The following is a 21,998-nucleotide window of genomic DNA, read 5'->3' on the forward strand; positions in this document are numbered from 1 at the left end:
ATATATATTTAAAACCACCAAAGTATCAAAATAAATGCTTCTAGCAACACCCCTCAGACGTCCGTATTCTTCGAAAGGAAGAACAACGTTTCAGCTTTCGAATCTCCCGTGCTTGGCACTGTTTCCAATAAAGTTGGACGGAGGACTGGGATCTGTTTCCATTCTGCAAACCCAGCAGATAAACAGCCGCCCAGGGTTGTCCAGGGCTGTCAGCAGAGCTGCCACCACGCTCAGCAAAAACCACCTTGGGTTCTGCAGAGTCAGAAGATTTCCCCACGCCACAGGGAATTCTGGCTGCCTCGCACTTTCGTGTCTCTGCGACGCGCCCTTGGTTTGTATCATTCTAAAAGCATCTTTTTTCTTTAAAGGGATCTCTGGATCTCACCTAAATTTAAATTCAAGGATGAGGAAAGTAAGATCTATAAAGAAAAGCAAAAAGCCTTGGGAAACATTCTGGTGACATATATTACTACTATAATACAAATTATTAAAAACATGTACTCCAACACCTTATTTTTTTAAATTTGAACACATTAAAAATTTTAATATTTTAAATAGTATTGAAAGGCTTGGATAATTCACAGCAATATCCAGATAACGATATTATCTATTACTTCTACTTCAGATGATATCAATCTTGTAATTCCACATACTTTCAGTGAGATCTTTTCAGATCTCTGTCTACTCCTTTGATGGGTGATGGAGAAAACCATATGTGCAGATCCATACAGCAATGAACTTTGTAAGCCAAACACAAGAACAGCAGCTTCTACGAGAGAGTGGCTTGCCAAGACAAACAAGTTCTGCCAACATTTTAACACCACAGAAGGTCAGTTAGGTTATAATTAAATCTAATTACCATTCTCATGAATTGCAACATCTTTTCACTTGAAGTCGCTCAATGCTCAGAAAAGGATGAATTTTTCAAGATTTTCCAAGAATCACAGTAATGAGACATTCTAATCTTGGCTTTAAATCTGAATCATCACTTGCCATCATAAAGAAACAAGGCATGTCATCATTAAAAGGAAGAGATTTCAGCAGTTTATTCAACCACTAACTCCTCACTCCTGCTTTTCCCTATTCCTCTGCAGTAATTTTACAAGTTATTTTTCGCTTCTGCTCAGTACCACTCTGGTTTTTTTCATTATTTCACATTCTCTTTTTTTCCTTTCCAGAGTTTTATAACCTTTCTGCTTCAGCTCCCTATTTTTAATCCTCTATATATCTTCAGCTCTATTACTATTCCTGTCTGCTCCCTCACCAAGCTGGGGAGTCTGATGGCAGTAACTTTCCTCTGTTTCCACAGACATTCTGACTGCTCCTTGGACAGAACTGCCTTGGGAACCACCTGAGATTATCTCACCAAGGGAAAAGGTGAGACAAAAATTGCTGAAGCAAAGACTTCTTTTCTTTCCCCATTCCTTTTCTCACAGGCCAACAGAAAGTGAGAGAGGAAAAAAGCCAGAAGTCATTTGGCTGCTTCTCCTCCATCAGGAGTGCAAAACTTGGCCATGCTCGTCCTGGTCCTGTTAACTGGGCAAGCAGCTCAAAAGCCTGGGCTATGAATGTCACCACATCACAGGGGAAACCCTTCAGCACCTCGGGTTTAGTATCTGGGGGCTGCAGTTTGCGAGTTGGCATCAGCTGCTGTCACATGTGGCCGTGCCATGTGCATGGTGAAAAAAGCTTCTCTCAATTGCTAGGATGGCCCTCCAATAAAATTATAATTTGATTCCTCTGGAGATTGGAAAACATCAAGGACCATTTGTTTTCAGACTCAAATAAAGAGACTGGAGAGCTCAGCTTGTAGCACACTGTGCCCAGCAGCACAGACTCCCAGCAGCAGGAGCACACATCGGCGGTGCTGCCAACGTCACCCTGAGTGAGTCCAGCATTGCATCACTTGGAACCTGGCTCCACTGCTGCAGGGCTGGTCTGAAAGCATCAGGAAGGGCAGGATGTGATGAGCAGTCCTGCTCCCTGCACACTGTGTTCCTTACTCCCTCTCATCAATGCTCTCCTTCATTAACTCCCGTCAACCAACAGCACGAGGCACAGCTTTGCGAAAGTCACCTCGTGCCTCATACAGCTGTGCTCTCACACTGCAAAGAGTCCCTCAATCAATAAAAATGACAGTTTCAGTCATCACATGGTACTTCAAGTTCCACCTGTCCTACAGGAGCTTTACATGTCATTAAGGAGTTAAGATGTCACTCCACTTACCCACCCTTATGTCATGTAAGCCCTTTATTGTAGGTGGGGCAAAACACAAATCCACAGCACCCTTTTGCTTACTTCCAATTATATTAATCTCTTGTATCTATAAGATTTACTTATCCTCACACATATTATTCATGCTTGAAGCCCTGCAAAAGCACATAGACTAAAATCCTTGACCCACTGGTGTTGCTGGAGGGTTTGCAAGGGACTTCCAGAAACTGGATTTTTGTTCCCCTTCCTCAGCTAATATATTACTTCTGTGACTCCTTTAAATCCAGTTGTTTCTTTTTGCAGTCTTACTGGGTTGAAAAGAAGTCTGAGATGTAAAAGGATTAAGCTGTTTTTCTATAACTTACAATGGTGCAAGATGGTCCTGCTGTATTTGGGGATAGAACAGTGACTGGTTATGTTTGCTTGGCAGTTCAGCATCTTATGACTATCCCTGTTAAGTCCCCAAAATTCAAATTGTCTGTTGATGAAAGAATCCCTCACAACCTACTACTGTACAGACAGTCCATAGACTCTGTATTATAAGACCATTGACAGACCAGGTATTCTATTTCAAGGTAATTTAGTACAGGTTAAGTGAAACTCCAGAATCAAATTGGTTCAAATATTAGTTCAAATATAATTTCATGTTCTCTCACCTAACAAGATAAAAATCCATACAGATAACAGTGCAATAACAAGCAAAAACTCACAGCTTGTTCCTTTGCTTTCCAAACCTGAAATCCATTATTTAGAGATCCACCACTTAGCAGAGCACACATACCAGAGTACAGGCTGAGCAGATGGTTCAAAGCTATCTGTCAATCCATTTGCAGTTCAAAACAGTGGTGAACTACTCCAGCTGTTTTCCAGATCAAAAATATTATTGTCATTTTGCTATCGCTGCGTGCTGAGGGTTATGTAACAAAAATGCACATGTCCCTCTGCCTGGAATGCAATTAATTTCCTCCCTCCCCACTGTGAGTGGTAAGTAACAATTCAGACAGTCTGGATGCTTCAGTTTTGAGCACGGCCAGAGATGCAACCCTAGAATTACTCCACGTGGTAACCCACTATTTGTAAGATGCCAGCTTTCTGGAGGTCTTACAGACAGGGTGTATTCTGCAGTTTGGAAAAAAATAAACACTTATCATCCTGTTTATACATGGCCTCTTACTGTCTGTGGGGTACTCTGAATGCTTCCCTGTAGTTCTTTAGTTTAACCATAGACTTTGCTTTGTGCTGGAATTTTAAGACTTCTAAATAAGTGTGCTAACTAGATAAAGCAATTGCCTCCAATCTGAAATCAGCCACTACAATTGCTGTACACTTTGGTATGCAAAAATCAGGCATTGTACACTATTTAACCTTAAAATAGTGGCATAATCCCATCTTAGTTTACAAATATCCAAACATCATGCAGGTGGTTTAATTCAGACTCCATAATGCTTAACCATTCCATGGAATTTGCTTATATAAAGAGAACAACTGGAACTCCTTTGCTTGGAACAGCACACTCAAGAAACAAAACTCATTTTCTCTCTGCAATCTTTTCTGCAATCTGCCTTTCATCCTTTCAAGTGCAGCTAACCCCATGATATCCATATAGCAACTATAATATCTTCAGGACAGGAGCTGCTTTTCTGTAAAATGTTTGCACCACACTTCACTTCTCTCTGTTGTTCCTGTGACAGAAACACAACGGGGTGATCAACTGTCCTCCAGGGTGGCAACTGAGATGAAACATTAACTTAGTACTAAACTGCAGCAATTTCCTTTAATGTGCTATTACTTGGTGCAGCTTGTTCTGGATTACTGGTTTACAGATTCCCTCTGCAGGGAGCACCTGCAGAGGTTTTACTGCTCTTACCTGGTTAAATAGGCCAGAGCCCGCTCAGATCCCGATGGCTTCTGGGGCGCTGCCTTTTTAATGGAGATTCCAGCTTCCCTCATCAGCTGTTTCTCCTTCTTCTTGCGCTCTTTTTTTAATTTTCTTTCCAGTTTCCTCTTTTCCTCTGGAGTAAGTTCTTGCTCTTCCTCTGCAATAAGTTCTTCCTCTTCTTTTGTTGCCTGAAATAATCGACATTTAAATAAAGTGTTTATATTTTATACGAAAGTGAACGAAATGTGCATAAATTCAAATAAAGGGCACAGGTAATATTCAAAAACAAGCTTCAGGATTCATGTTTTTACTGTTCACTGTACTTCCACTGCCTCTCTGCTCTGCCCAATTCACAGAACTGCAAATGCTGCACTTGTAGAGATCTGTCCAACTGCCCTCTGTAGATAATGATACTGTTCTGAGCACCTTCAGGTACCTGAGCACCTCTAGCTATGTATTAAACATCATACCTAAAACTTCCTGTGCTGTTTGTTCTCCCACACTCAAACTTGAGGGGGGCATGTAAACAGCAGAGGCTGTTTCATAGTGGAAGGAGGGTTTGGATTTTTTTTTTAGCATACACACATTTCAGTGGGAGCAGCAGGGTTTCCCTGAGATTCTCAGTTTCTGCTTTCTGTGTAATCACACACTTCCATGGACTGAGAAAACCTCTGTCTGCCATACAGAGGCTTCATCTCAATTATGCCAAGGGAGAAGATGTGACAACTACCATCTTTATGCAACACCACTAGGAGAAACTTTAGCAATCTTGAGGGAACATATGCACAATCTTCAACAAACACATACAGACAAGTATCTCACAAAGGTTGGCATTTCTTTAGGTTTGTAGACAGACAATTAATTATTCACATCTAAAACCATATTGCCATAAATATATGCATCAGCTTATCCCAAATGAAAATAAATATTTCATGTACAGATGAAGAGCATTAAATAGACACATCGAGTTTATCACATATCCAGTGTGAGATTACACTGTGTAGAAATAAAACACTGTTCCATAGCAAGATGAGATTGACTCCAGGGATTCCTACATGTCTGAAAGAGGTACTCTCTGCTAGAGCCTGGGATACCCATGGAGGCCAACTGAGTGAGAAAGAAATGCTCTTCCTCCTCTCTCTGCTCCCTCCTCACCTATTTGAGGAACTCATAACCGAAACCTGAATGCACAAGATCAACTGCTTTATGGTAAGATTGGTTAAAAGCACATTATAAACTCACAAATCCTTAATGTTATATCAATTTGTGTTAGTTGAGTGCTTTCAAACACAAATCCACCCAAAGAGCTAAATAAGGTTATTCTCACTGACATTCAACCAAAGGATGTTAAACAAGACAATACCTGAACACATCTTTATTTGCCAAAGACACCTGCTGGGGTCTAAACATTTGTTCAGAGTCAATTCACCTACCGTGTAAGTTTACTCTGACTCATCTTTCCAGATTTGTGCTTTCACAGACCAAAGAAAGGGTAAGAAAGCAAAAATTAAAATAAATGGAAGTAAAGAGGATTTGCTTTTTTTCGTCCAAAACACTTTTTAGCTATTTTTGTTGAAAAGCCAGCATTCATTGCAAACACATGCAAAAAAAAGCAACATATGTTGCATTTGTATAGAAGGCATTTTATAGTTCATGCTGAGAATAAAATAATATTTAGGGTGAAGGTAGAATTAAATTGTTATACAGGAAACAACGTTTTCATTTGAAAAGCCACGCTGGTTCTTACTAAAATAACAGTCCAGCCACACAAAGCCCTGGAAAACACTGAGGGTGGTCATTTATAAAGTGTTTGTAAAAGATTACTACAGCAGCTGTCCAACAGACGACACACTACAGTTAATCTTCTTTTAAAAATAATGTAATGAATTTGTTTACTTTTCTGTGAGCCATGAAGCTTTCAAATAAAGTGACTGTGGCACATCATTAGAGCTGCTCTGATAAAGAGGCCTCTGCTTCTTCATACTTACAGTAAATGCATATCTCAGTGCCTCCCCTTCCCCCCCACATTCCTGGCATTATCAAAAAGCTTTTTATCCCTCTCCCCGACCGCTCCATTAAAAACACAACAAGTTGCTCCCTCCCTGTAGGTCCCAACGTAAATACCGGGCCCTAACAACGTTTGTTTCCAGCATCACCACTGACGTGCCGTGGGCTGTCTGACACAAGAGCATTGTTCTCCTGCGGGGCTGCGGCTCTCCCGGCGTGAAAGAGTCGGGGTTTACAGCTGGAGGTACCTTCTGCCGGCCCAAAGCATCATTCAAGGAAAACTGGATTCATCAGGCTTCTGTCTGGGACTGCCAGCACACACCCCACAAAAAGTCCTCACAACCCCACAGCTCAAACAACTTCTCTAGTTCCAGCTATACTTTTATCCATCCATGTCAACTTGGTTAATTTAGTCGCACGTGCCACAATCTGTCTTTGACTGGTTTTTAATTTGAAAGCCTTCTGTGCTTCAGAAAATACCTACATTTGGTGGTATATTCTCCACTGAGGCTGAGGGTAATTTTATCTCAATTTATATATAAAATATATTTCCTCCGAACCTGGGACTCAAAAGAAAACAAAACCAAACCTTTTACTGGAATTTAAATCCTAGCTGTGTTTATTATTTATTACTTTATTGATGCACCTCTGCTTTCTTTAAATCAATAGCCTTATTTTTTAATTTCTCTTTCTCCAAACCACTTGTGTGACTGTTCTTCTGAAAGGTGTTCCCAGTTTGTGACCCATCTGGAATAAGAGTTTTAGTGTTATGTCATTATTTAAATTTTGAAAACCCAACCAACAGGACTTCATTGTTTTGAGGTCATAAATATTCCACGTTGTCTCCTTCTATATTTATAAAGTGACATCACAATTTGTAGTGCTGCAATTTAGTCTTAACTACAACATTGTAAAGTCCCTATTTGAGTGTGTGAGACACTTGTTTATTGACGTGATAAATTTAAACCACATGCACACAGAAAAACACAACACTTGCTTATTTGCAAAGCCTGCTGAGAGCTACCACACCACCTTGGATCCTGGGCTCATTAGATCTCAATCTAAACAAGGTCAGGCCAGGTCAGCACACTTGAATGAATGACATTCAGAGGAGAGCCAGTGTTTTCTCGTGATTAAGGAGGTGGGAGTCTTCCACTTGGAAGCTTTCCAGAAGGCCTGAAAAGGTGCTAAAAGGGATATTGCCACTGGATGCCATATTTTGAGTAAAAGGCAGACCCCCAAATCTTTCACACTTATGCTCATAAAAACCCATGTCAACTTTGCACGGGTACAGAGATGTGAGTTCAGGCATCTTCCAGCAAATTGCCAAAGTTTATACTGTACCCTGTCCATCTGCAGGCAAAGTGCTGTGACTGCCAATACAGTGCCTTTCATCAATGCCAGTTTCCAAATTTCTGAACTGTGTGTAAATATAGCAATATGCTGTAAATAGTCTAAGACATCTGCCTCAAAATATCCGGAGGCTTCAGCTGTGGCAGTTTTAGATACCGGTTAAAGTTTTCCATCAGTCTTTGCAATCTGGAAATAGTGCACAAATTTGAAACATTTTATAAGTGGTCTTTATAAATGAGCTTACCCATCATAAATGGGAAGCCAGCTCACACTGAAGGGAAGCATTCAATAGTGTAGAGCAGCCCTGTTAAGCAATTCAGAACAGAGAAAAATAAGTAGAACCAGCAGAAAGATGTACAGGTTTTCTTGAAGGTCTCTGACCCTTTTCTAGTTCAGCAAGAGTGGCAGAACCAAATAGGTGTAGGTTTTCAGGGACTGCACCTGCATAAAAGCTTGTACTGCCAGGGGACTATGAACCATAATAGCTGAGCAAGCAGCACCCAGACAAGATTAACAGCACACTAATTGTGTTGTATTTTCAGCAGAGCATTAAGTGCATTTTTAAATTTCTTTCCAGATTTATAGTTACATGAAAGTCCTTGGCTGTCTCATACCTGAGTAGAACCAAAGACATCTCCTAAAGACTTCTGTTCCTCCTCCTCCTCATCGCCATGTCCAAACCTCCCACATTTGCATCCCTGGTTGCCCATTGCCAGCACAGAATAAAGTTGATGTAGTCAGAAACTCTGAAGAACTGCCACAACCAACCAAATACTCGTCCATGAAATGTTGCTTTTATAATTCGCCTGTGTAGGTCTGAACTTTCTGCCTGATCAGGGGTTTGGCTTTGCTGCCAAACTTATAACAGTAACCACAGACCAAGCCACAAGACCAAATTCACTATTTATTAGTAACAGTGAATCCAGCTCCTCCAAAACCAACAGACTTTTATCCTTCCCTCCCAGCACAGCACCACAAGTCTGTACAACAGCAAAGCAAGCAACAGCAGAAATTCAAAGGGAAAAATAACAGCGACAAACATATAAAAAGGGCGTCAAATTTTTGAACTCCAGAGAGTTCAGAATGGAGGGGAAATAGATTATATGGTTTATTTCATAGTAGGAGCATTGTATCACCTTGTTTGTTCACGAAGCTCATGTTATTTCATAACTTTTAATACAGAGAAATGTCAAAAGGGGCTTTGTTCGCTGACCAAGAGCTACCGACCCATCTCATAATGGCTTCTGCTTATGAGTAGCCTCCTGCCCCAAAAATGCCCTGTGAACAATATCAGCATGCAAAACGTCCTGTTCCTGCCTTACACAATACATATGAACCCTGATAAATAACTGGCCATCTGCCGGCTTAAAAACAAAAAGCAGAATCTATAAACACAGTTCAAAACCCACAGAGGAGAAAGGCTGGCAAAGCCTTACACACAAGGTTCATAAAAGAAAGATTGACAAATGATTTACTATTCGAGGCTGTGCTCCAACTACAGCTAGAGAATTTGCATAGCACAGTTCATGGCCATACTGAATTTAAATAATTATTTTCTATCATCTAGAACCTTTTGAAAAGAAGTATGACCAGGGCACATGAAATTTCATTATCATGCAGAAAGTGAATTTTAAAAGAAAATCAATATGTAGAAGTACTCCTCCTTACATCATGTCTGTCGCACTTACAGAGGAAGATTTTTTAAAACTTATACGCTGCTCAATGAAAAATAACGAATTCTTCATAAAAGCTAGGTGTTTTTACAATCTCAACTACTTGCAACAAAAACATTGGGAATAATTTATATTAAGTTGATTTGGAAAGGTTTCTGTAGTTTCAACCCAGGCAGAGAAGCCTCAAACAAGTTCTGCAGGAAACCAGATTTAAATAAGAACAGGCTTTTTATCTTTCTGCTCCAGGAAAGGATTCTTTTTGTGGTCATGTAAATGTCTTTTTTTATTTTTTTTTTAAAAAAAAAAAAAAAGCCTCCTTGTGTACACAGCTATAGTATCTCAGGAGCACAAGTGATCAGGTAGCACTCTAAATCTGCAGCTGTAATTTAGAATAGATGCACCTTGATTAGCTTGAAACCCAGCTTAATTTAAAACTATGATATCTTTGCATGTCTCATAGATTTACAGACAACTGTGAAGAGCCCATAAAGTGTTATCATTAGCAACTGCTGAATAAGAAGAAATTGAACAATTTACCAAATTAAATGAAAGCACACAGAATGCACGACTTACAGAACATAGCTTGTTGAATTCCACTTTATAGACTGTTTGCTCCCATAAAGTACATACTGCAGCAGATTAGGTTCTAAGGCACAAATCAGTATCATATTGTATTTCTCATTTTTCTCCACCGCTATCACAGCCCTGAATACAACAGAAATATTTCAGACACCACCGCAACTGCAGGCTCGGGGAATGCAGTTTTGCTTCATTTGCAACTACAGCGCTGCCAGGAATTTTCACATATTTGTTGGAGGATTTTGCTTGCTCCCTTACCCTTAATTAAACCACGTTAACCAATCAGGAGAAGATGGAATTAAAAAAAAAAAAGAAAAAGAAAAAGAAAAGGAAACCCCTTGGAAGTCATTTGTATCCACATCCCTGTGGCTCACACACAGCCCTTTTAACCCCTCCCCAGAAACACGGAGGAATTTTAATAGAAGGAGCACGAGACTGTCGCAGCACTCGGCGTTTTCATTGCCACCAAAGTCGTCCCCTTTAGGGGTGCTGACAATTTCTTCCGAAGCTTGAAAAGGCTTTGGGCTGCGAGAGAGGAGGTAGAAGCAGAGCAGGGGCTGTTTTGAAATCCTTGCTGGAGAATCAGAAAAAAAATAAATAAACCAACCCCAAACCACGAGCTCGATCTCCTCCAATGAAAGAGGTACCACAGGGTGTAGGCAGGTTGCCAGGCGAGCTCGGCAGCGTGACCGCACTGCATTGAGTTTCTTTAATGAAAGCCAGGAAAGAACACATTACACAGTGTTTCTTCTGAGAGCCAGCTAGCCTCCAGTGATTGAAATCAATAAAAACAGTCGGCAAGGGGCCCAGTGGGGGAAGAGAGAAATCTCCACTACAGCATTCAGTTTGCTTTCCACTTTCTCCCTCCCCCTCTAAAGTTAAACTCTGAAGATCACCATGACAAGCTACTTTGCTTCCAGCGCTGGGAAGACGCTGGTGGGGATTTAAAGGAAGCGAGCACTTTCCTTCGCCTCCCTGCCTTCGCTCTCCCCCCAGCGCGAAGGAAATGAAAGGCTTGTTTGGAATTTGAATCTCGCCTAGAAAAACTTCATTGGACAAGTGCATCGTCCTGCATTTCAGGAAAGGGATGGATTTTACGGTCGGAGAATGCTAAAAGGTGAGAGGGGGAGGAAAAGCAGGAATCTGATCCAGCCAGAGCCCAGGAGCAGGCTAGGATGTCCAGCCCGGCGGAGGGGACCTCTGGAGCTGCGGGGAGAAATGCGAGCAAGCGCCTGAGATCATCCACATCCTAAGGCAGCTGGAACATTGGGAACACGTGACCGACACACCGACCCAGGTAAGAAGAACCCGCTTTTACCAACTCTCTGTACCGCGCCCGAAACCGGAGCGAGACCTTTCTGCCCCAGCCTCCCCTCCCTGCCCCGCGTCCGCCCTCGTTAACCTCGGGAGACTTAACGCTAAGCTTGTCCCGTCTGAAAACCGTGTCAGGCCACTAATCCTCGCTGAACTATAAACCATGCACAAAAGCCCTTTGTTTACCGGTTTTGTGCTGAATTTGCGAGCTGACAAGGTAGGACAGGGCCACTGCACGAGTGCAGCCCCCCCAGGAGCTCCCGCTCCACGAGGGCCCGCTCGGAGCAAGGGACTGACACCGCACACTGGAGCAGACTGTGATCTGAGACAGCGCCAGTAATGGATTTCTAATATGGTCCATATTTATCTATTTTATTTATGTATTTTAATCACCATAGCAGCCACATACAGAACATACTTGCACCGAGTTCCATGTGCTGCTCTGTACCACGAATTACAGCACGCACGGCGGGGCAAGGCTGATTGCTTTGTCAAAAAGAACTTTGCAATTAGTTGTTCATACAGCCAAGGGGGATTTCTGACACCTTGTTTAAGAACGACTGACACAGGTTTATGCAGCACGTGTATATTCTGCCATTACCCTAATGCATGCAGGTTTTATCCCTAACAAAAATGGGAAAGGTGCAGATAACAGCTGTAGATCACAACATTCTTCTAAAGTTTTTGGCCAGCTTTGGATGATTTATGTAGACTTCAGGGATGCACAGAGGATGAAATCAAAGCCCACCTTCTGCAAAGCAAGCAAAAATCATGATATCTACATCTCTTTTCCAGCAGTAGCAGGAATTCACTGGAACAGATAATAAATAGGTGCCTGTGGAGCAAGAGCAACAGTGCTTGTCCCCTCCACGCTGGTCATCATTAGATGTTGACAGCAACACACACACACTCAGTCCCAGAGAGGGCTGGGGAGGGACTGGATGCCTCCACTTCCACTTATTTGGCACCTCATGATCCCCAACCTGTAGGGTACAAAAGCCTGGTTGACTCTGAAGGTAGAAAGACGAGACTTCCAAGCATCTCCTCCCTTTCAGTACCAGCAGATAAAATGCACCAAGTCAGTACAGCAAGTGCAGATGTATTTCTGCAGGTGCAATGTTGCTCTTTCCTTGGAAAACACACTCCTTGTAAGGGTCATTTTATAATTTTCACAACACATGGAAGTGGATGACTCACACACTTACAGAATGACCTGGAGAACACTTCCATGACCAAAAGTAAAGGATGTAAGTTTAGGCATGAACTGTTCTAATAAAGCTACGAAAATAGCTGAGGCAGTATTTAAATAGTAGGAAGTTTTTACATGGATTTATTAATCCAATTTTGAACTTTTCATACAAAACAGTCACAAAATTATAGCCAAAATGTAATTAAAGAACAACAATTTACAACAAAAAAGCAAAGTTGTGATTCATAACAGAATAGGATCCTCTATGAGGTTTTGGTCATATCCACAGACCCGTGATTTATTTTTCAAAATGAGTTCTGTGTTTTTCTCCCCTGCACAGATCCTTTGCAGAATTGGTAGCACCTTCATAGCTCGGGAATCACAGCAGTCACTCCCACACCAATCAACAAGTCTGTTTTGCATGGCTCTTGGAGCTAAATTTATCCTTATGCAGAAGAACTCATTGAAGTCTTTTTTTAACATTTCAAACAAGGAAAGCTTAGGTGGGTCTTACACAACACATATCACTTGTACTGACATTCTCAAGCTCAAGTGATATTCCTCCCCATTACTCCTTCAGCAGAAATATAAATATTATCTTTAAAGCAGAGTGTGGGATATTTTTGTTCAAAGGGATGTGTTTTTCAGAAGCCAAGTGGTGTGAGTTTCCACAGCACTTACTGTTAATGGAATATATTCTTTTCAACCACACAATATAGAAAAAAAGGTATTTTCTCAATCAGAAGTTTTGATCAAATACAGATATTCTAGCAGCCATACCACAAGGCAGGATTTATCACGCTTCCTCAGTCATGTCAACGTTATTAAAGCAGATTCCCTGCACAGTGACAGAGTCCTCCCAACTCTCCCTTTAGAGTATGGAGATCTGGAAGGATCTCATATTGCTTTGCTGAGTTGGATACAACAAAATAGAACTAATGGGAACCAATTTCTCCCATTTCTACTAGTCTTGATAGTCCCATGTCTTTGGGAGTACTTTGTCCTCAACAATGAATCACATCTTCACCATAGTCAAGAGTTCTTAATAGTTCATGCCAATTGTCCTTACAGAAACAAATGCTGGTAAAAGAGCTGTTTGAAAACAGTCCACAAGGTTTTGAAACAGTCAGCAAAGTAGATGAAATTATTTTAAAAGTGGAAGGACAAACATTTTGGCTTAATCTCACCTATTTAAGATTTTATGAAGGGAAATATCTGGGATTATACAAAACAAGTTGAATGCTATTCAAAAAAGGTGGAAATTCAACAATAAAGGTGCAAACATCAGGGTCTGTTGAACAGCTGTATAGCCCATCTTGGGTGAAACATAATACTCATACCTACACTGATGGGGAAAGAACATTGCCATCCCTTTCAAATGAACATGATCTGACACTTCTTGAATATGGTAAAGCTTCAAGGTGTCTCCTTTCTCATTTACACCAGTGGTTCACGTTCACAGGGCTGGATTCACTCAGCTGAGCATATTTAGTTTGCTCAGTCTCAAGTTGACAGCTCCTCTGCAATGTACCCATTCTGCCTCAAAAGTGGAACGTAATTAACACACAGCTGGAGAAGGTACAGTTTTCCCATCTATTGGAAAGACTAGTGAAGCAGAAGACAAAATATTAAATGAAAAATAAATGGTTATCAATCCCTAGGAAAGGTGGTTTTCCTTACAATTCAAACGGGAATCCTTGCATTTGACTCAGGAAGACATTTTTGTTAGAAACAACAAAGTCATCAAAACCTGTAAAAAACTTGATACCTCTTTACCAACAAGTTGTCACTATCTTCAGCTCCACAGTTCAACAGGATGCATGGCTAGAGGGAATGAATGTCCTGGGGTAAATACACTCTATTCTCAAACCCTCTGTATATTCTCCCAAATATACCTCAACAAAACTTATTCATCAATTCCTCATTAGATAAAACTATCATCACTTATAGTTTGCTATACTAAGATCTTTTTTAAAACCTAGCAGAATGCATTTCATACATGCCTACATTCTTATACACTCAACTCCACACACACATGTATGCAGGAACAAGCAATTTTCAATTTGTGGTGAACAAGACCCAAGAGAAGACGCTCAAGAAAAGAGAGTGGGTAGGATTCATTTCATAGGCAGAATGTGATCACTTCATGATTCAACAACCCTAAAACAGAAACCCACAGTAACACCCAGAACACAAACAGCCCCTCAACTGTCCTGCAGGTTCATACCGTGACAACCAAGTGCAAGGGTATCAACAACCTCAACTCATGTCTTGCCACTTGCTTTGCTTTACAATGGGATAAAGGATTTGGGAGACAGAGGATTGGACCCTCACTTTGGTTGTGAAAAAAGAGACACCTTAACACAAAATAAGGAATGAACGTGATGGATGTTACTGATTTTTGCATTTGACTTTATGCCTAGTGATAATCAGAGATGGGTGACCTAGGCCTTGACAATTAATTTCTGTGAAATTATTCTTGTTCTAAATATTTATAATTTCCATTAATAGACCACTGAACACCAGTATGCCGAATTTGAACCTGTTTAAAGAAACAACTACTATAAAGCTGTACTGTAAAACTGTATCTCAGGTACAGTTCAGTTCCCACTGAACATCCTATTTAAGTTTTGTCTCAAGAAGAATGGTAAAGGAGATAAGTTTCTAAGAGCTGGCATGAATTAAACAATCTAATTTTCCTCCAGGTCTGCTTGCTGCTCTTCAAATCACCATGATCAAGTGCAAGTGGCATTGCACAGGCTCATTTAACATGACTGGTAGGGAGAAAGAATTTGAATATATTGTTTGGGAGTTTGAAATGGTCTCCTGTTGAAAGTTCCTTAAGAAAATTCCACCTATAATTTCAGCATTTTGAAAGTCTCTGAAAATAAAGTGCAATCCATTCCCAGATCCTGTTTATTTAACAACGCTCTACATGCTTTCTGCTCTTGTGAGCTCCCTGATAACTATAAATCTGTGATACCAACTTTTAAGCTCTCCAAATTTATCACACAGCCCTGGAATACTGAAATGACATCTGGTTTTTATAGCATCAGGTGTGCCCTCATTATGCGTTTGTGAGGCAGAGCAGAAAATTGAAAAACAATTATGATTTAAGAACCTAAATTAAAACCTGTTGACTGTTTAGAAAAAATGTTCCATAAAACCTGTTTGTATTCCAACAGACCACACTGAAAGATATCATTGTAAAAGCAGCACAACACAAGGTGTTGGCGGTGTTTGCTTATTTTGGAATTAGGGCATCTAGCAAGTTATCCTAAAATAAAGTTGTATTAATCTACATTTCAATAATAAGTAGCTTACACGTATTTACAAAATAAGTACCAGAATTTACAAGGATTGAATTTACAACTCATGATAGTTTCAAAGCCAAGCCTTACCTACCAAAGTTACATTTTACATCTTTGATAAACCAAGTACAAACACAACAGAAAACAGCAGTTACCTACATAATTTTCAAGTTAAGTACAAAATGGAGTGGATAATTACAGACGGAATAACATGTGAAATACAAGAATGCATGGACCCACCCACTAATAGCAGGATTAAGTTTATCACATATCTGTTCTGTTATCGTGTAATTTTTCAGGGATCAAAAGACAGTTTTAAGATAGGAACAACAAGGAACTTCTTCATTGCACACGGGGGCAGAACAGCAAAAGGCACTGGAGATGGTCATTAGAAAATGCAGATGGTCAAAGGTAAATGTTTGAGTTGTTAGTGAACCAAGAATCACAGGGATAATGGCTACAGTGGGATTAGACTGCAAAGCTCTGAAAGTGAAGTAGTTTGTGCTTGGCTGAAAAAAGGAGAGCAAAGGAAGAGAGAGATTAACAGTAAATGGAAGGTCCATCTCAAGGGAAATCCTGATCTTCAAAACAAAATCAAAAAAATTTAACTAGTCTGGATAAAAGCCAAGATGTCAGAATTCTTTCTTGAATGGCAACAGAAAAGCTTCATATTTCTGTTTATCTGGGAGCAACACAACATACTTTGAACCAAAAAAATTAAACTAAAATCAAAGTGAAAATAAGGATTCTACCTTAACCAGAGACAATCCGTTATTATGAATGTGAAATGAGCGAGCAGATATGATACTTCTCTGCTAAAGGTTACATTAAAAGTCAATATGTTTCCTAAAACATATTGAATAAAATTGCGATCTGCAAAGGGGAAAAAAATCAAGTTTGATGAAGAAATTTTCTCATTAATTCTTTTCTTTTCTTAAAAAATTAATACCTTCCCTTGGAATACTGGGAGCTAAAATTGTCCTGGAAGGTCATAAGATAGAAATGGAGATATGATCTCCTGCCAGTGATGCAGGCAGCATGGCTACTGGAGTGTGAAGTCAAGGAGAACAGGGAACACCGGAAAAGTTAGGGAAGCCAGGAAAACCAAAACCTTTCAAGATAGCAAAGACAAAACACTGTACTTCCTGCACAGATCCTTCCATATTTGCTGAGTGAACTCTTCAGTTATTTAATGCTTTCATAAAATCTGTCATTGCCCCTTAAAAACTTTTGACTGCAAAAATTCCAGAGTGGTTTTCAAGGACTGACTTATTTCCCACTGTTCACAATCAACCAGGTACCCAGAACAAATGCAGAGGTGCAAATTCATGACAGATTCCAACTTTCAAGATACAAACAGGAGCATGGTCCATCCTTTTCCTTGCTTTGAAAATGTTTGTAATAATTTTAAATTTTTTTTTACTTCTACACTCAGATCTTTCTATGATTAGACCAGGCATACAACTGGAAATGAAAGATAATAACCTGACTGACAACTGTCATGACAGGATGTGTGGTTCATGTTGGCAGTTCAAGTCAAACTTTGCAACTTGCCCAAAGTAACATAAATTTAAACCCACTGTGGAACTTTGCTTAGAAATTTCTAACCTTCAGGCACGTGTTCAGCACAACAATATGTCACAGACTTGTCACAACTGCATTTATATAATTTAAGTACCTGATATCTTAAGTCTGCCATACCTTATGAAAAATAGGAGTAGAAAATCTGAAATAAATACATGAAATACATGAAACAGGGCCAGCAGCAAGGCCATGAGAGATTACAATTGTGCAGAATGATGATGGACCTGGGCCCTACAGCTTCCGCGCTGAGCTGAGCCACCAAAGGAATTCTGCAGGAGAGAAACAGTGAGCAAAACTCTACAGAGTTTGCGTAACATTTTTCAACTCCCAGCTGGTAGTTATTATAGGGCATCTGAGAGTTCAGAAAGGTACCATACTGTGGCTTAACAACTGTAATTAACATAACTAACAGTTCTGGTCTATGCTTTCTAATGTTTAGGTGCAAGATTCAATTCCAGTTGCAGTTCAGGGCTTCTAAATTTCATGTATTTTTAAGCATCAGCAGAGCCTTCTATTACTACACTGCTGGGTTAGGCTTGGCCAAGGGCAAGATGTTGTGGTTAGCAAATCTTACACACTCGTTTATCTAATGACTAATCTGAGATGCAATTTCATAATTACTTTGAAGATTTCTGCTGCTCTAAAGAAGGCCACGGGACTTACAACCAGCCCAAAGAAGAACAGTGATATACACTGAGATTCAAACAGCACACAAAATGGAGAGAAATGCATAAACTCTGCATACACAAGGCCCTCACTGGCAAAATATATAGAATGCTCTTAAGTTGACAGTTTTATAACTCTAAATGGTTTCGCAAATGAAATCCAAACAAAAGAGCAGAGATGTACTCTAAATCACTCAGCAATTGCTGCTTAGAAAAACCAGCAACCACTAACTCCAGCAAACAAAGAGAGTTGCTTTAGGAAAGCTTAATGAATGGAAAAAATGTCAACAGTTTTTGTTGTTGTCCTTTCAGCTTTATTTTTCTGTACTCCTGAATCTATACACATAATGATTCAGTTCCCCCTGACAAATATTGTATGGCCGACTATCAATCACATCAACTTTTTATATGTTGAGAGAAGTCAGATACCAAGTGATAAAGCGAGTTCAGGCAGAGGGCATATGTTAAGCAGCTGTGAGTCCATTTAAGCTGTCTATAGCCTAAAAGCTTAATGTCATTACACAGAGCTCTGATTTCTTCCTTTCCCGCCTTACACTGGAATACCCACATTATATAGAATAGAAGTTGTTAACTTACTGGCAGAAATATAGTCACATACTGACTGCAGCAGAACAAATGCTCATAAATTAGATGGAGTATATTTTGCTTACAGTGAAAGATTACACAACCAAGTACTTCTGTTTAGGCTCTAAAGGACTCTCTACACTTACGAATAAATATCTCAGGTAATAGTTTCAGCAACAACTTAAAGCTATATAAGTTAGTACTGCTGCCAAAAGACACACTCTCCATTTTCTCCCACCTCTTCCTTGGGTTGTTACAAGTGTATGTACGGTCTTGAAAACCCATTTGGGTTAAAATTACCTCTTTGTTGCTTCAAGAAGGTTACTTTAATACCAAATCAGTTTCTTAATTTGATGTACTGTGAACATTTCTGCCAGCAAAAAGAGGAAGCGATAGAAAGGTGGAAGCAAGTGGATGTGCAGCTTGTGGGATCCCATTTTTTGCAGCCTCTGGCTGAAGACACCATTCCTTAAAATAAATATAAGTGCAAAAAAATGTAAAGTAATAAATATAAGTGTAAAGTACACAACGTTGCTACGGGTACCCAACCTTTTACATATAGGGATGATGAACCTCAGCTTTCCAACTCTTAAATTATCACAGATCATTTGGTATTTGATGCTCCTTAGTAGCACCATGCATTGCACAGTTATGGGCTTTCAATTATTTCCCTCTAATTTCAAAATGACAGTAGGGGTCTAGTAAAGGCAGAAAAAATAATTTTTGTTTCCAAAGGCCAGAACTCAGGTGTTTGATATTATAAAAATTTTGACAAATATATTTTTCTTGCAGATAAGCAAGTAAATTTTAAAAAATGGCAATAGATAACCAGTACAGGAATTTATAAATCTCTTACAGTGTACAGGACTCATTTTCACCATACTGAGGGGATTTGTACAAAAGTGAAATTCCCTTCTGTTCTTCATCCTCTTAGGTGAGCTGCTGGTTCAGTTAGTTTCTCCCTTCAGCTGATGTTCTCTGGCTGCTGGAGCTGTGACTCCTTGAATCACAGGGTTTGACTGTTCAGCACAGACACCAACTTCCTGCCCATCAAAAACCCTGAGGCACAGCCAGGAAACAAACAGCTTGGGATACAGCCAGGTTCCAATGGAGCTGTCAGATTTTACAGCCATTTCAAGGTACAACTGCAGTGAGAAGATGCTGGTTCACTTCCTGCAGTTTCAAATGAGCAAGAAAATCCCCTTTATTCAGTATCTATTGATCAGTGGTCAACAAGCACATCAGAAGCAAGGATTTGTGGCAGAAATAAATAGGTTTGCTTGCTCATTCTGGGGTGGGTAGTGGTAGCAGTCAATTATTGAATTGCTCCAGTAATTTAACAGATGATGACTTGAGTTAAAAATGAAATTAAACAAATGCTGCCATCTATATAATAAACCATACCCATAACTTTATCAAGATACTTAATGTAATGAAGAAAACAGGTTATCTTCATATACTATACAAATACAAATACATTGCAAGACGTGGTCAAGGTGGTTAAAGGAGAACTATAAGTGTTGCCATCCTCTGTCCTTCTCTTTGCATTTCCTCTTGGAGTTGCATCACATCCAAAGACATAACTCAGTTCAGCAATGACTCAAAGCAAGTAGAGTGCCCTGTCAGGAAAACTCCAGCAACTTTTGGAAAGGTTCACAATTTTGTAAACAGGACATCCAATAATCACCAAAGTCTGTAACCCCACAGCAGGTGCACACTGTGATACAATGTACTACCAGCAGAACAGAACAGAGCCATCATAGGAATCAACTGAGAGTTTGAAATCTTACTGCCAAAACTTTAATTTGGTCTATTTAAAACTCTCAGGCATAGGCAGCATGCAAAAGTGCATTAGATATGCCTGTATGTCTCTGAGTCCACTCATGTTATTGGCTAACTAGTAGAAAATCTTACACTTAACAGTGTAAAAAAGGAGTTCACAGCTTCTAATTCCAGAGCAGGAAGAGGGATGGTATCTAAAACCAATGATCCAAACACTGCCAGGATCTTGAGGCACAGCCACTGAGATAGAAGGTTATCAGACATCTAAATTGAGAATTTCCACCTGGGAACTGCTTTTATTTAGTGTCCGGATGGATTGTTCTGCTTTCTGAACCCACCCACATAGAAATGTGTTTATCTCAAATTCAAACTAATGTTCAACTATCAAGTTATCCTTTTGCCAAAAATATATAGCTAATCTAGAAGTACTGCAGCCAATCAGTGTATCTACAGCAGGAGTAAGAACTTGGCACACTGATGTGCCTTTCTCATAAGCAAGAGAGTGAAAAAAAAAAAAAGAAAAAAAGACTGTGAACTTCCACAGTTTAGTTGTTCTATGAAGAAATAAAAAACCAAACCAAACCAACCCAGTAAGCAAGCCAGCTTAGTAATTCTACTTAACTTTTGTGGAAAATTGCTCCAACTTACAACTTTGTTTTCTCATTCAAATGTTTCATATAGGCATATGAAACTAATTTCCCAATACTTATAGACTAACAAAACACTGTAATTTTAACTATTGTTTATATTTTCAGTTCCTTCAGAAAAAAATTCCTTATTGCCAGCACTGGACAGCACTGCAATTTGAGTGGTCTTTCCCTAACAAAACTACTGGAATTTAAACATACTAGTGTGCTATTTTAACATGAATGCCCACAACAGTAGGAACTATCCAAGTTGCAAACACATTTGTCTGACTCATTTTTGTCAAAAGGGCCTTTTATTTTGACCAAAGTATTTGGGGTCATCGGTACAGAAGTAATGACACAGAGAAGTGTTCAGGTACAAAATGTCTAATTCTTCAAACATTTGGTTAATTTGTTTTCTAAACCTAAAGCAATATTTGATCAGTTGAACAAATATTTGAAACGCATTTGGCTAGTTATCTATTTAGTAAAAGAACAAATTTATTTAAAAGGAATTTTTTCCCTCTTTGGTCACCACAGAACAAAAGTTAGATTGAGCTCACAAAATTTTAAGGTGTTTCTTTTTTTTACCTGGTCTCATATTAGACACTTCCTAACAGATTATTCCTGTCAGGACACCAGTGGTAATGGGAAATGCTTTAGGAATAGGAGTGATTTAATAACTAGATTTATTATTTACTAGAAATAAAAGCAGAAAAATAACTAATACATCTCCTCTTACAAGCAACTGTCAAGTTTTTTGAGGCATTTTAATCTATTCAAAGAGCAGATCTACTGCCAAACTGCTTGTATATCTTTCCTTTTAAATAAAAAGCTGCTTTAAATCCACATTGAGAGGTGCCAGAAACAAAACCCATATAAAAGAGTACACAGACCTCTAAAGGCTTCTAAAATCCTTCACCCCTAATAAAAGCATTATTCTTTTTAGCTTCTTAGATTAAGGTTTGCATTGGGATTTCAATCAAATTAGGTGTAATGTTTCTAATATTTATAATCTTCCTACTTCTGTCCAAAAACTTTTAAATCATCTGTCTTCCTTGCAAATTTATGTGGTTGCAGTAGGACACCAACTGCAGGTTCTCTGAAATACTTCTGAAGTTACAGTGAGGGAGATGCCATTTGTGAATCCTGCTTTAGCATATGTTTGGTATGTAAAGTTATTTAAGTGCTGCACAATAAATAACACACCAACATAAGCTTTCAACACATTTGGAAG

The 21,998-nt window shown here is 39.5% G+C and overlaps 2 protein-coding genes across 4 annotated transcripts in view; one reads left to right on the forward strand and one right to left on the reverse strand.

The window, feature by feature from the left end:
- Positions 1-21,998, reverse strand: part of CUNH7orf50 (chromosome unknown C7orf50 homolog) — a 154,335-nt gene that overhangs the window by 54,298 nt on the left and 78,039 nt on the right. Inside the window, exon 3 of the mRNA XM_027656462.1 lies at positions 4,082-4,281. Coding sequence (XP_027512263.1) covers positions 4,082-4,281 — 200 coding nt within the window. The remainder of the gene's footprint in view (positions 1-4,081; positions 4,282-21,998) is intronic.
- The window catches only part of GPR146 (G protein-coupled receptor 146), a 50,453-nt gene continuing 38,861 nt past the window's right edge, over positions 10,407-21,998 (forward strand). For 2 of the 3 annotated variants that reach the window (XM_027656455.1, XM_027656456.1), the window contains exon 1: positions 10,419-11,002. The gene's annotated coding sequence lies outside the window, so the exon portion shown is untranslated. Of the gene's footprint in view, positions 11,003-21,998 lie in introns of all 3 variants that reach the window. The other variant, XR_003529863.1, reaches the window with a different exon arrangement.

This window comes from Corapipo altera, unplaced genomic scaffold (genome assembly GCF_003945725.1).
Source record: "Corapipo altera isolate COAL_440 unplaced genomic scaffold, ASM394572v1 104, whole genome shotgun sequence".
Classification (NCBI taxonomy): domain Eukaryota; kingdom Metazoa; phylum Chordata; class Aves; order Passeriformes; family Pipridae; genus Corapipo; species Corapipo altera.